This window comes from Lathyrus oleraceus, chromosome 1 (assembly GCF_024323335.1).
Source record: "Lathyrus oleraceus cultivar Zhongwan6 chromosome 1, CAAS_Psat_ZW6_1.0, whole genome shotgun sequence".
Lineage (NCBI taxonomy): Eukaryota > Viridiplantae > Streptophyta > Magnoliopsida > Fabales > Fabaceae > Lathyrus > Lathyrus oleraceus.
Window position 1 is genome coordinate 452260314 of NC_066579.1, and position 14628 is coordinate 452274941.

At 38.3% G+C, this 14628-nt stretch overlaps 1 protein-coding gene across 1 annotated transcript; it reads right to left on the reverse strand.

Annotated features, from left to right (window-relative positions):
* Positions 1–11471: 11471 nt before the first annotated feature.
* LOC127083521 (pathogenesis-related protein 1) lies at positions 11472–12239 on the reverse strand. The gene has a single exon (XM_051023826.1). The coding sequence runs from the start codon at positions 12185–12187 to the stop codon at positions 11702–11704; it is 486 nt and encodes a 161-aa protein (XP_050879783.1). The 5' UTR covers positions 12188–12239; the 3' UTR covers positions 11472–11701.
* Between the last annotated feature and the right edge of the window lie 2389 nt (positions 12240–14628).

Consider the following 14628-nt stretch of genomic DNA (forward strand, 5'->3'; position numbering starts at 1 on the left):
ATAGAACATGTGGCACGTTATCTGATAGAGGCAGGGGAGATAGCCCGTAATGAAAATCTGAAAATAAAATATTTCCCTAGTTCCTTAACAAAAAACGCGTTTACTTGGTTTACATCTTTGCCTGCAAACTCAGTATACACGTGGACCCAATTAGAAAGGCTGTTCCATGAACAATTCTACATGGGACAAACAAAAATAAGTCTGAAAGAATTAGCCAGTGTCAAGAGAAAACACTCTGAACCGATAGATGATTATTTAAATAGGTTCAGATTGCTAAAGGCTAGATGTTTCACCCCAGTGCCAGAACATGAGTTGGTCGAAATGGCCGCAGGGGGACTAGACTATTCTATAAGGAAGAAACTAGATACCCAGTATTTGAGGGATATGGCACAATTAGCGGATAGAGTGAGACAGGTCGAAAGGTTAAGGGACGAAAAATTCAGGGTAAATAAGAATAAAAAAGAAAGGGTAGCCTACGTAGGGGTTCGCCAAGATGATGAGTTCGACGAAAACGAACCAAGCAGCTTCGACGAACAAGAGATTGACCTAGCAGAACTAAAGCAAGGGCCACCCTATTCGTGCAAAGTACTAACTCCGTCGAACGGAAACCCAGTCGAAACCAACGATAAGTTCCCCAAAAGGACTTATACGTTCGACATCACCAAATGTGACGAAATCTTTGATCTGTTGGTTAAAGATGGTCAATTAATAAAACCACCAGGCGCTAAAGAACCGCCTATGGAACAATAGAAAAAGAGAGGTTTTTGTAAATACCATAATTTTCTGGGCCATAAGACGTCTCGTTGTTTCCTTTTCAGGGATCTCGTTCAAAATGCTATCCGTGACGGAAGGCTGAAGTTTGGTGACAAACCAAAACAACAAATGAAGATCGATTCGAATCCTATGCAAGCAGTCGAAGCCCACTACGCTGAACCATCCGTCGTGAACGTGGTGGAGGCCGAAGTTGCTCCTGATGGCAATTTGGAAATGGTGGAAGCCCCTGGAAGTTTCGACGCAAATGTCAACATGGTCGAGATTGCTGATGATCTCGCAAGCCAGAAGAGGATAGAAACTGCTGAAGGTTTCGACAAGAAGGATGGTGATGATGCTGTCGAGAATGTGGAGTTTCGACAAGAGGAGAATTGGGACCGCTTGGGTCAGCCAAGTGGGAAATATGATTATCTTGTGAAGTACAATGCGCCGGCAAGCTCCCAGATCGACATCAACACAATCCGACCAAGCGGTTGGGGAGATGCTTCTTCAGACAACGATGAAGAAACAGTCGACGAAATTAAGCATTCCCCTAATACGAAAGAGAGGGTTACTGAAGACCTCGTGATTGAAAACAAGGCTGCTGAAGGCCTTGATTCTAACAAAAAGAAGAAAGGTGATATCGCCACCTGCGTCAACACTATGGGGCCTTTCAGTAAAGAAGTCACAAAAATCAAAGCGGAAGCCGCTAACGGTCCTTCGAAGCCCGTGATCAGTGGGATTCTGCGTAGGACAATGGAAGACCCCAGAAGAAATTGGAACAAATGCTGTTGCAAACATGGTCCCAGGACCATATCTTGGTGTTGCTGCCCAGAGAAAGAGTTCGACCAGACACCAAAAGGCGTCGAAGGCGAAGAAGAGAGGCTCATTAGAAAGATGAACGAATTAAGCATCGCCGACGAACGAAATGTTGGGGTAAATATGGTGGAAATATCTCAGAAGGACCAGGTCGAAGAGGGCGAAGATCGTCGTCGGAAAGAACACCAAAGGCTGGCGTATCCTAGAGAGGAGGAAAACTTAATGGAATTCATCAAGAGGTGCCAAAGGATGAAAACCGAAGTGATGTTGTGCCCACGCTGCAGCGCAGTCTTCGACAGGAAGGCAGCAACCAACCTGGAAGCGGTTGATAAGACCAAGAGGAAAGAGAATTGGGGAACAGTGAGATATGACCCAAGGAGAAGTGACCACCACCAGTGGAGGCACGGAGAGAGACGCCAGAACACCTATAAACCATCTGACAAAGCAACGGACGACAAATGGGTTCAACTCATTAGGGACGCCCAGGGGCAGAATAAATGGGGAAGGTTTGAGGTTCAGAGAGGCGCGTCGATGGAGGGCAAGAAGGAAATGGAAAAACACAGGCCAAGACCATACCCTTCAGAGAATTACAAAGGCAAGAATCCCATGTCCAGATCCCAATGGAGGAGGTTCCAAAGGCAGAAGAGGGAAGAAATAGAGATGGCAAAAAAGAACATGAATGGTCCAGACGAAGCAGAATCTAGCAACAATCGTCAGACAAGGAGCAGGAAAGAGACTCCCCTCCAGATCAATCCTAGCAGAGTTGTCGAATCGGTGGCGTCGAAGGAGAAGATGCAGGAAGATGATGAAGTAACCGACAATTTTAACTCTGACTCGGAAGCATCCTTCAACGTGATTTGCAACGTGGTCTCTGTTCTCCCTAGAGACTATGATAGAGTCATGGAAATTGAGGATGAAAGAGACGAAATGGAAGAAGAAACAATGGCACACAAGCCCGTCTGCTACTACGTGATGAACAACGGATGCGTCGAAGAGCAGAACGCTTTCTTCGAAAGACCAGACGACTCCATGAAAGCGCATTTGAAACCTCTGTTTATAAAAGGAAAGGTGGAAAATGCTGGTGTGAATAAGATACTGGTGGACGGGGGAGCGGCAGTGAATTTGATGCCCCACTACATGCTGAAGAAGATTGGAAAAGACGATTCGGACGCGAAGCCTCACAACATGGTGCTGTCGAATTACGAAGGGAAGATAGGAACAACTATGGGAGTCATCCAAGTGAACTTAACTGTAGGAACCATAACAAGGCCTACAATGTTCATAGTCATCGCTTCGAAAGCCAACTACAACCTGCTGCTTGGTAGGGAGTGGATTCACGGCGTAGGAGCTGTACCCTCTTCAATGCACCAGCGGATAGCCATATGGAGGCCAGATGGAATCGTCGAAAACATCGAGGCTGACCAAAGCTACTTCATGACCGAGGTGAACACTGTCAACAGCCAAAGCTTCGACAAAAACCTGGCTCATATACCTCCCTGCAGCCCGGCAGAATTCGACTTGAAGACGACAGACAATGCCTATTGTTCCATGTACCTGCAGTCTCTGCTAGGGAAAATCAACTTTCTCAGAAGATTCATCTCCAACCTCAGTGGGAAGACACAAGCTTTCTCTCCTCTGCTTCGACTAAAGAAGGAAGACTTCGCATGGGGGCAAGAACAGCAAGAGGCTTTCGACAAAATCAAGGAGTACCTGGCCAATCCCCCAATCCTGATGTCTCCTTGCAGAAAAAGAAATATGAGATTGTACATTTCGGCATCAGACAAAACATTAGGAAGTATGTTGTGTCAAGAAGATGAGAATGGCGTCGAAAGGGCCATTTATTATCTCAGTAGAGTTCTGAACGATGCCGAAACTAGATATAGCATTATAGAAAAATTATGCCTGTGTGTATATTTCTCTTGTATCAAATTAAAGCATTATATAAAACCTGTCGATGTATATATTTCTTCCCATTTCGACGTAATAAAGTATATGTTATCTAAGTCTATTTTACATAGTCGAATTGGAAAGTGGGCTTTGGCTTTAACAGAATACTCCTTGAAATATCTGCCTTTAAAAGCGGTGAAAGGACAAGTGGTCGCTGATTTCATAGCGGACCATTCTATAAACGAAGATGTGGAGTACGTCGAATTAGAACCTTGGAAACTGTACTTCGACGGTTCCAGTCATAAAAATGGAACTGGCGTTGGGATGTTGATTATTTCTCCCGACAGAATTCCAACAAAATTCAAGTACAAAGTGGAAAGTCTGTGTTCAAACAATGAAGCAGAATATGAAGCTTTGATCGCTGGACTTGAAATCTTGTTGAAATTGGGGGCAACGAGAGTCGAAATAATGGGTGATTCCGAACTGGTGATAAAGCAGTTGACGAAAGAGTATAAGTGTGTGAAAGAAAATTTAATCATGTACTTTGTAATAGCCAACAGACTTCTCAAAGAGTTCGACAATGTCGTCTTCAGGCACATTCCCAGGTTGGAGAATCAAGAAGCAAACGATCTTGCCCAACTAGCATCCGGATACAAAGTGTCGAAGGAAAAGTTAGAAGAAGCCATTGAAGTCAGAAGAAGAGTCGTATCCACCAAGTTGTCTCCATCAGATCTAGAGTCAATAAGATTAGGATACGGTGACGAAGAAAACTTTGAGATATTCAACATAGATGATTCAGGGATAACAGACTGGAGAAGGCCTGTCAAGGATTATCTACAAGACCCAAATCAGAAAGCAGAAAGAAAGATAAAATACAGAGCTTTGAGTTACGTACTTTTGGGAAATGAATTGTTCAAAAAGACTGCAGAAGGAGTTTTGTTGAAATGCCTGAGTGAGGACGAAGCCTACATAGCCTTGTCGAATGTACACAGTGGAGCGTGTGGCGCACACCAAGCAGGTCACAAAATGAAGTGGCTATTATTTCGACAAGGAATGTATTGGCCAACAATGCTGAAAGACTGTGTCGAATTCGCAAAAGGCTGTCAGGAATGTCAAGTACATGCAGGCATACCCCACGTCCCTGCAAGTGAGTTGCACTCAATTATAAAACCTTGGCCATTCAGAGGATGGGCGTTGGACTTGATCGGGGAAATTCGACCAGCTTCCTCAAAAGGACAAAGGTACATTTTGGTTGGGATAGACTATTTCACAAAATGGACTGAAGCTATACCATTGGCGAATGTGGATCAAGAAGCAGTCATAGACTTTATCCAAAAATACATAATTTACAGATTTGGGATACCTGAGACAATAACAACAGATCAAGGATCTGTGTTCACCGGTAAAAACATGCAGAAATTTGCACAAGAAACAGGTTTTAAGCTCCTTACTTCGACACCTTACTACGCTCAAGCAAATGGGCAAGTTGAAGCAGCCAACAAGGTAGTGATAAACTTGATTAAGAAGCATGTGGGGAAAAAACCTAGAAATTGGCATAAGACTTTGGATCAAGCCTTGTGGGCTTGTCGAACGTCCCCCAAAGAGGCAACGAATTCGACTCCATTCAAGTTGACTTACGGACATGATGCAGTTTTGCCAGTCGAAATATATCTGCAGTCAGTTAGAGTGCAAAGGCATCATGAAATCCCATCAGATACATATTGGAGTATGATGATGGACGAACTAGTTGATTTAGACGAGGAAAGGCTGCGCGCGCTAGACCTAATAAGAAGACAAAAGAAGAGAGTCGAAAGGTTTTACAACAAGAGAGTAAGATTCAAGACCTTCTTAATAGGTGACCTTGTGTGGAAAGTAATCCTTCCTATGGATCGAAAGGATAAATTGATGGGAAAGTGGTCTCCTAAATGGGAGGGACCTTTCCAGGTTTTGAGAATATTTTTGAACGGCGCGTACGAAATAGAAGAAATAGAGAAGGATAAGAGAATCCTAAGAATAAATGGCAAGTATTTGAAAAAATATAAGCCTATATTGCAGGAAGTAAAAGTAGTAACAGAATAAGTGCAAAACATAAGTGTGATAAGATGGGCCAAATAAAAATGGCATTCAAAAGTTATTACAAAGAAAGCCTCAAAGGGCTGAGAGTTGCTAAATAAATTCGACTAAAAAATTAAAATTGGCAAAAGTATCCTTCAAAGTGGCGAACTTCTGCCTCTGGAGTTGGAGTCGATGATCACAAAGACTTTTGTGAGTAGAGAGAGTCTCAATCTCCTGACTAAGTTGATGGGCTTTCTCTGCATGTCGAATACCCACCCTCAATTCTTCGTCAATCTCGCTCTGCTTGGGTTGCTGAATGGATGCCTTACGTTTCTCCTCTTGAGAGATCTTTTCTTGAAGTGCTGCTATCTGTGTTTTCCATTTTTGAATATTGTCATTGCAAGCAGCAACTTCTTCGACATACGTTTCGGAGAGCTTTTGCAATTTTGAAACTTTGTCGGTCGAAGTCGAAACAGCATCCCATTCGGCAGTTTGAGTTTCAGACTTGGAGGAGATTTGATTGGTAAGATCCCTTTGACGATGGAGATCTGCAGTGGCCAAGTCAATGAGAGTCATCAGCTCCATCACAAAACTTCCAATCTCAACAGAAGCTTCCAGGACATTCACTTGCTTCAAAATTTTCTTAAGACCAATTTGAGCAAGGGAATTTTCTTCCAAGACTTTAAACAAATCGACATCAAGGATTTTCGTTTTGATTTTGGTCAGGAGGTTGCCAAGTGATGGTGCTTCAGAAGTTTCCCCAGAAGTGGTCGAACTACTCTGCGAAGAATCCTGAAAATTAAAACGGGTGCTAAGCATGGCTTTCAGATACTCCAAAGGTCTTTGCACTTTGAGATTTTCAAGCTCCTCGCGAGAGAAACTGGTCGAACCAGTTGATTTGCCACTCCCTTGGGCCCGGTCAGGAGCAGGTGGAGTGTTTCGCGTCGAAGTATGCTCAACCTCTGTTCGTTTCGACTGGTTGTCCCCATCTCTGGCAGCTCCATCTTCAGGATCGTCTTCGACCACAACCTCCATTTCAATATCATCACCCTGAGGTGCAACATGTAATCCTGGATGAGGAGGAGATTCATCTTCAGAAGCTTCACCCACTGTAGTGTCGAATTCTCCTACGGTTTGCATATCGTGGTCACTTGTGGGGATATCTTCCTCTGGGGCTGTTTCCTCCAGAATTTTCTCAGGTGTTCTTTCGACAACCACTTGTTCCTAAAAATAAATTCTAAGATTTAGAAGAAAAGATGTAGGAAAGGTGAACATATGCTGTCAAAATAAAAAAAAATTACCTCAGGAATCTCAGTATTAAAGCTGGATTTCCCACTCTCTGTATCTTTCGACTGATGTTTAGCAGGGGGAGTACTGGCAGAATCCTTCCTAGTTGGTTTAATGATAGATCTTTGGGAAGAGACCTTCGTGAGTTTCTTCTTCTTCTGAGGGGGAGGGATTAACTCTGGAGATTCGTCACCAGACTCTTCACTGGGGACTTTAGCCTCTTCTTTCTCCTCTTCACTCTTTCTCTTTTGGATTGTTGGGGGTTTTCGACTTACCTAGTCATGCAGGCCAAAGCCAGTTAGTTTTGAAAAAGGGAAGATGAATGATAAGAAGAGAAGTTTTGTACCTTTGTCGAAGGCTTCTTAGCAGTACTGGGCGTCGCTTCGACAACAGCTTTCTTAGCAGGGATCTTCACGGCTAAGGAAAGAAAGAAAATTCAGAAACAAATATAAGAGAGACATGATAAGACAGTTAGAATAACAGAAGGAAAAATCATGTTTTTCTGTGAACGCCTTCAAGAATGGGATCTTCCACGCGAACGTGTTCTATTCCAATATGAAGGTGTCCTGGATATTCGCCCAGATGATACTTAGTCGGAACCACACGCTCAGCAGGTTTTTGATACTTTTGACGAAGAATTTTCATAAAATCCCCACAAAGGAACCAGTCTGGAAGTGGAAAACCAAACGCCACCCCAAAGTCAGCAGTTGGCAAAGGAGGAAACTTTGGTGGATGACAATTGAAAGCCAGATCATAGCGCGCCTCTGGTGAAAGATTGGAAGGCAATGACAGTTTTTTAAACTTCTCTGTCAATTTGCGTTCTAATTCAGCCGCTGCTTCGCATATGGTTCGACTAAGATCATCAGGTCTATACGCAGTTTCAAAATATTTTTGAAATTTCTGTATTTCCTTAATATGTCGTTGAATACCTTTTTTGGTCCGATCCTACACAAAAGCGAAAGCATTTGTCAAATGTGTAGCAAAAGCAGCTACGTCGAAAAATTTGTTGGAATAATAATCCTTCCACCATTCATCAAACTCAGGAGTGCATAGGAATGATGGTCGAAAAATAACTGGTCGAATGTCGAGAGAATCATCAGCTAGTTTCTTCGACAGCTCTTTGCCTTCGTCTTCAGTGTGAAGGGAGTTATAAAAAATGATGGACCCCTTTTTGGGGAATATAGGTTGAGGTTTGATTTGGATCAGACCAAACTGTCTAGAAGCAAGGTTGGGTTGATAAACTATCAAAGCAATTTGGTTTTTAGTGGTGTTACGATAAGAAAAAAGGAGCCTAGGGGTTAAGAACGATTCCCAAACATTCAGAAATGTATTTTCGTCCTTTTGCATCTCCAAGGGCAGTTGTTGGGTAAACCACTTAGGTCCGATTTTTCTATCAGCAAAAGGTGCCATGGTCGAAGTAAATTGATGACTTTTAGCAAACATCATAACATAGCTTTTAAAAGCCTGTCGAAGGCTGATTCCTTCATCAGTTGGCGTTATTAGCACTAATCTTGGCCATTCGACAGTCCTATTTTGTACTTCTTCTTCATCTATTTCTGGTGCTACAGGAAGATTGGCTTCAAACGTGGCATTGAGCCATAATTGCAAGAGTCAGAAAGGTCCTGATAAGTTGATCTTCCCTTGGGTTTTGGTGTTTTTTAAAAAATGTACGCTCTCACTCAGAGATTCATAAAGGTTCGCCAGAATCATTTCGCTCAAGCATAGTTTTGTGCCTGCATGAAGCTGATTGGCTATGGTGATAAATCTCTTGGCAACTTGAAGAGAGCGAGAACAGAACACATATTTGGATAGCCACAGTGTTAGAAAAGCTATATGTTCGACATCTAAAACTTCAGCAGTACTCTTATCGTGATAATAGGACATGAATAAGGAGTAGGGTGCAAGGCTAGTCTCGAAAGCAATGGTATCTTCATTTAAGACAGTAGGGTCGAAATCTATACCATTGGGATGAAGACCAACAATGGCTGCTGCGTCGAAAAGGGTAGGCGTAACCATCCCACAAGGAAGGTGAAAGGTGTTGTAAGTACTATCCCAAAAGTAGAGAGAAGCCAAAAGCATATTTGGACAAATATTGGGTCCTACTCTCGACAACTGGATAAGGTCGAAAATGCCTACCTCTTTCCAAAAAGGCCCTTTAACTTTTTCGATTTTATCTAACCAAGATACGTAATCAGAAGGATCTTTCGACCATGGGCAAGTTCTAAAAATCCTGGGATAGTTCAAATAGGCTAAGTCCAACTCTCCAATATCCGTCGAACTCGATGCATCTTTTTGTTCTACAACTTTCTCTTTAGGCTGAGGTTTTCTTCCAGCACCTATGGGTTTTGTGTGAAAGTAAGATGGAAAAAATTCTCTTAAACGCTCTGGTTTAATCTCTGGATTTGGAAGGGGACCTAACATAGCGTGATAATTTCCAGAAATAAGAACAGGGATTAGTACCTGAGATTTATAGATGCAGTCTTTTTCTTTCTCATTTGGAGGTTCCGGAACATACTGTTGATTCCCAATGGTCATTGGCCCTTTTAAATCATGCACAGGAGGAAAAGTTGAGTCTTGTTTCTTCTTGGAATGTTTACTGCTTGAGGGTTTTTGAGGCGCCATTGCTAGAAGAACTTAAGAAGATTTCTCAGAAAATGTGAAAAGCTTGAGAAATGGGTATGAGGAAAGGAAATCTGAAACGGAAAAGGGTTTAAAGAAAAGGTTTATGGGTATTTATAGGAAGAAGATGTTGAAACGTTTTAGATGGTAATGGTGTTAGTGGAACACGTGGCCATTTCTGATGGGAATGATAAAGAGGTGGAAGTTGAAAAGAGACCATGATGTGAGGAAATGATGGAAGTAGGCTGTGAACGTGGGTTAGACGTGACATTGTGGAAAAAGTGTAATGATGAACCTGCATTGGAAATTGAGATTATCAGACTTGCATTTAATGAAGATTAAAATGACATGGCATCAAAACACTGGTTGACAACAAATGACTGTTTCTCCAGAACAACAGTCGAAACGTCTTTGCTGGGGGGCAATTTGTATACGTGCGTTTTCGACGCCATGAGATTTGGTGTACAAAATGACTGTTTCGACAAATGATGACATGGGATAAAACGATTCGGTTGATAAGTGTAGCTCGACACTTCGACAAAAATGGAAGCTTTGATATTTCGACATGATATGTGCAGCTAGAAAAGTACTTTGACAAGACATGGAAGACATTGCAGTATCTTGATAATTCGACAAAAAATCTTAAAGGAAGACGTCGTTTCGACTTAAAGTGTAAATTTGAATTTAAAAAGTTATAACGTTTGACAGAAGACGCGTGGAAGCATCTGGCGAAAAGATGAAAGTCGTTCGTCACAGTTTTAGGATTTAACCGTTAGTGACAGTTATGTTATTTGTATATAAATAGGGTAGTTGTTACCAGAAAAGTGTGTGAAAATTTACTTGTACAAAATTCCTGAAAACGCTCAAAGTACCCGTGTGAGAGAAAAGAGTCATATTTGGAAAATGTATGTGTAAACAAACACCAATTCCTTCAAAGTTTATTTTATAAAGTTTAAAGTTCTTTACAAATCTCTTTTATGTTTTCCAGTCATTTATCTTTCTGCACTTCCTCCTTTTCGACACTTTACATTTTGTCAGTTATTTTCCGCCATTTACTTTATCTTGTTAAATTTACATCTACTTAACGTTTTAATCAACATATTTCGACGTAAAACACTTAGAGAACAAAAATGAAATACATGAAAGTGATTCTAGACATCTTCAAGACCATCTAGATCTGCACATGTCCTAGGATTTGTGTGGTTGATCCTGCAAGTAACCCAATTCTACAAGTTTTGGTAAACCAGAGGTTGTTCGCCAAAATTCACAGCGAACAGAGTGATATTTTGGATTTTCCCAATATTACTATATTGATAGATTAATTCACTTGCTAATTTATCGACCAGGTTCTAGGCAGTCCTGGTTGTCGGGGACTTCCAAATATTATAGAGCTTATAGTTTTATTTTAGTTGAAAATTTGACGCTCTGCGACTAAAATTTTTATTTTTACAACTAACATGTTTCTAACATTTGTATGCGAGGAGAATACTTAGTTAATTTAAATTTTGACGTAGAAATCGCATTCAGCTCAGAAAAGCTCGGCTGTAAAAACTTGAGGAGCAAGAGGAAAATATTTCTCATCCATCAAATGCATAATCAAATAAAGACTTAGAGGACCCAATGGATGAAAATCAACCAGCACTTGAAAGATTACTCGGATACTATGGAAGAGAAAATGCACTGGGAGGTACAGTGACAATAGTAAATTTTGTAAAAATATAGATTTTTTAACTATTCTATTTTCAAAAATAAAATAGTGGTATATTAAAATATATTATTATAATTTAAATAGTCTTAAATTGCATGACATATTTTTTATTTTCATCCCATTTTTTTAAAATAATCCATAGATGTTAAAATCATTTACCTTTTAATATCTAAATTTAAAGTCTGCAGAAAAATTAAGATATCTGCAGATTTTTCTAAAAATTTTAACTTTAAAAATTAAAAACAAATAAAAATTCAAACCTACAAACTGTTTAAACCTACATTTATTTAAATGATCTCTTAAAGAAGAAAGCGGAAGCATGAGAGAATACAAGAGAGATTTCAGATATTAAAATACCACAATTTCTTAGACCGATGGTATTAATTAAACTTGCAGGTTATACATACGGTTAACTCACATAAACATTATTTTATTATTTGATAATTATCATCATACTTCAAATAATGAGCCAGAAACTCATTAGTACATACTTTCTGGTGTCATTTATTTATTCATGATATATGATATGGCTTCTATAGCTTATAACTGAAACATATGATGATATGAATCATATACTTAATATGGCTTCTGGCCGACATAGTTACCAGGTGGATCATAGTTGCAAGTAATGAAAGTTCCTCCATTATTACATCTCACTTTGGCACATCCTAGACGAACTGAGTTTCTCCAAACAACCTGAGTATAATGACCACACACTTTACGAGCAGCACATGTATTACTGTTATAATCATAGTCGGATTTCTCATTAACCCACAACTTCACTGCATCTGTGCCGCTCATGCCACCGGTGCTCATCGCAATATTCTCCCCGTAACGGCCACCACCACCGGAGTGGATCAGTTGACAATCCTTGCGCTGATTAGCATAGTTTTGTGCAAAAGCAGCAACAGTGTTGTCCCAAACAATGTTTGAAACACCAACCTGAGATCTTGCTGCGTTGTGGGCGTTCACGTAATCTGCTGGTGAGTCTTGTGCATATGCAACGTGACTCCCCACAATGAATATTAATCCCAAGACACACAATATAGAAAATGAACTCATTTTAGTTATTACAATTAATTTCTGAAATGCTAAATGTTGTTTGATGAAAGTTGATGAGGCTCTAGGGATGTATTTATAGGAACATTTTACGTAAATTTTTTGAAGATTATTCTTCTCGTGGTTACTCCGTAAGAAAAACAAGTGGCATGTGTAATAGAATTTTCAAAAATGAAATTGCGTCCATGACTAGAAACACATGGCTGCTGATTTCAACCAATTGTAATTAAAAAATTAAAGATAAGTGGCTATCAATAACTAAACAATGAGAAGATGGACTTGATTATCCATATTAAAGTTCTATTAATTATTTATCAAACAAAACATAATTTATTTTCTGTTATACTCTATCATTAAAATTTAGCTATAAGTGAGAAGGTTATTTTTCGTGTAGAAAAATAAGGTTATTCTGTTAGAGAAACAAGTGGCATGTGCAGTAGAGTTTATAAAAATTAAATTGCGTCCATGACCAGATAAACTAGCCTCCTAATTTCCACCAATTATAATTTATTTCTCATTAAGGTATATTAGTTTGAAGGGCATCAAGTAGACTTTAACTTCGTGATGGCTAATTCATAAATTGTTATTATTCTTCTTGTTCAATATCGACTATTCAACAAGATTGAAATATACTAACCAACGGTTGAATCATGAGTGAAAAATATTTGTTTATATAAATTTTTGATAATATTATAAAATATATATATATAATATAAATGAATGGATCAACTTATTTGAAGAGTAAGTTTTTTTTAGTATATTCCAAATCATAGTTTTTAAATAGAATTTAATCTAATGAGTCATTAAGTAAAAATATTAATTAACAATTATATTAGATTTAATTTAAAGGCAATGATTTAGAATAAACTAAGAAAACTTACTCTTGAAGTAAGTTGATCCAAGTTGATCCCATATATATATATATATATATATATATATATATATATATATATAGATAGATAGATAGATAGATAGATAGATAGATAGATAGAGAGAGAGAGAGAGAGAGAATCAAATGACACTAAAGTGTCAAACTTAGTAACATGACACCTCCGATAATTCTTCATCTTATGTCTATATAACAAAATATACTGTTGGATTGAAAATTATTATCGTATAGATCATTAAGTTTAATAAGACGTTCGTTTTTATATATCTCGTTAAAATGGCAAATGATTTTCGATTGATATTAAATTTTATAGATATGATCTATATGATAATAGCTTTCAATCCAACGGTGGATTTTGTTATACGAATATGTGGTAAAGAGTTATCGGAGATGTCAAGTTACTAAGTTTTACATCTTGGTGTCATTTGATCCTGACTCGTTTATATATATATATATATATATATATATATATATATATATATATATATATATATATATATATATATATATATATATATATATATATATATATATATATATATATATATATATATATATATATATATATATTAGAAAATTGATTGTAACTTAAATTGATCGATGCTAGAATCGTGAAGAAATTACTTTTCTCATAGTATTTGCAGCACTTTCATATTGTCTTAGAGTTTGTATGCATGAATATCCAGGATAATTCAGTCTATACTCGAGTTTGCACAAGATCGATAAAAACTCAAACGTAGGGAAGATGAAATCTGGAATTTTGTGTGATGAAGATAAACCATTTTGTTTTGTCTTTTTCTGAATCTGAAATGCTTAATTTATAAGACAAACTGATGTTGTTTCATTCGGTTGTGATCCTTAATGAAACACACATTTTTAGCAACATTTTTGCTAAATGTTGCACTATTTCTCTTACAACAACACTTTACAAATATTGCATTGTTTCGCCTACAAATACATTTTTTAAAGGCTGTACTGTTTCACATTCTACAACACTTCACAAAGTTTGCCTATTTTTGAATTAAAAAATTAACCTCCACTTGCATAATTTCTTGTCATTTTGGAACACACTCAAGATTATTAATTGTTAATAATTTACAACAATCTCTTACTTGGTCTAATAATGAGCAAGCGAATTACAAAAAAAGAGAAACAAATAATGTTAATATATTTAAGTATCTTTCTATTTGAACTTAATATTAGTAAGGAGAAAGCAAAGTTTAATCGGAATGTTAGATAGTTATCCTTTGAACTGTTATCCCTTGTGATTACACTGACATTACCTTGCACATTCTTTAATGGTTCTTTGCCTACATCTCTTGCTTAGCATTATTTATGACCATGTGATTTTCCTGTTTTCGTGAATTTTTCATGAGAGAAACTCCAACTCTCACTTTGAGACGAAACCATCTCAAAATTCATATAGGTGAAGTTCAATTTTTATCTATTTCTTGAGAAACATATCTTCGATATAGAACTTCATTAAGAGTTTGAAAATATCTAATCTTCAATATATAATAGTTAACATTATCACAAAATGTTGCATAAAACATCC

Coding starts and splice junctions, on each gene's coding strand:
- LOC127083521 (XM_051023826.1), bottom strand. CDS start 12,187: ATGAGTTCATTTTCTATATTGTGTGTCTTGGGATTAATATTCATTGTG.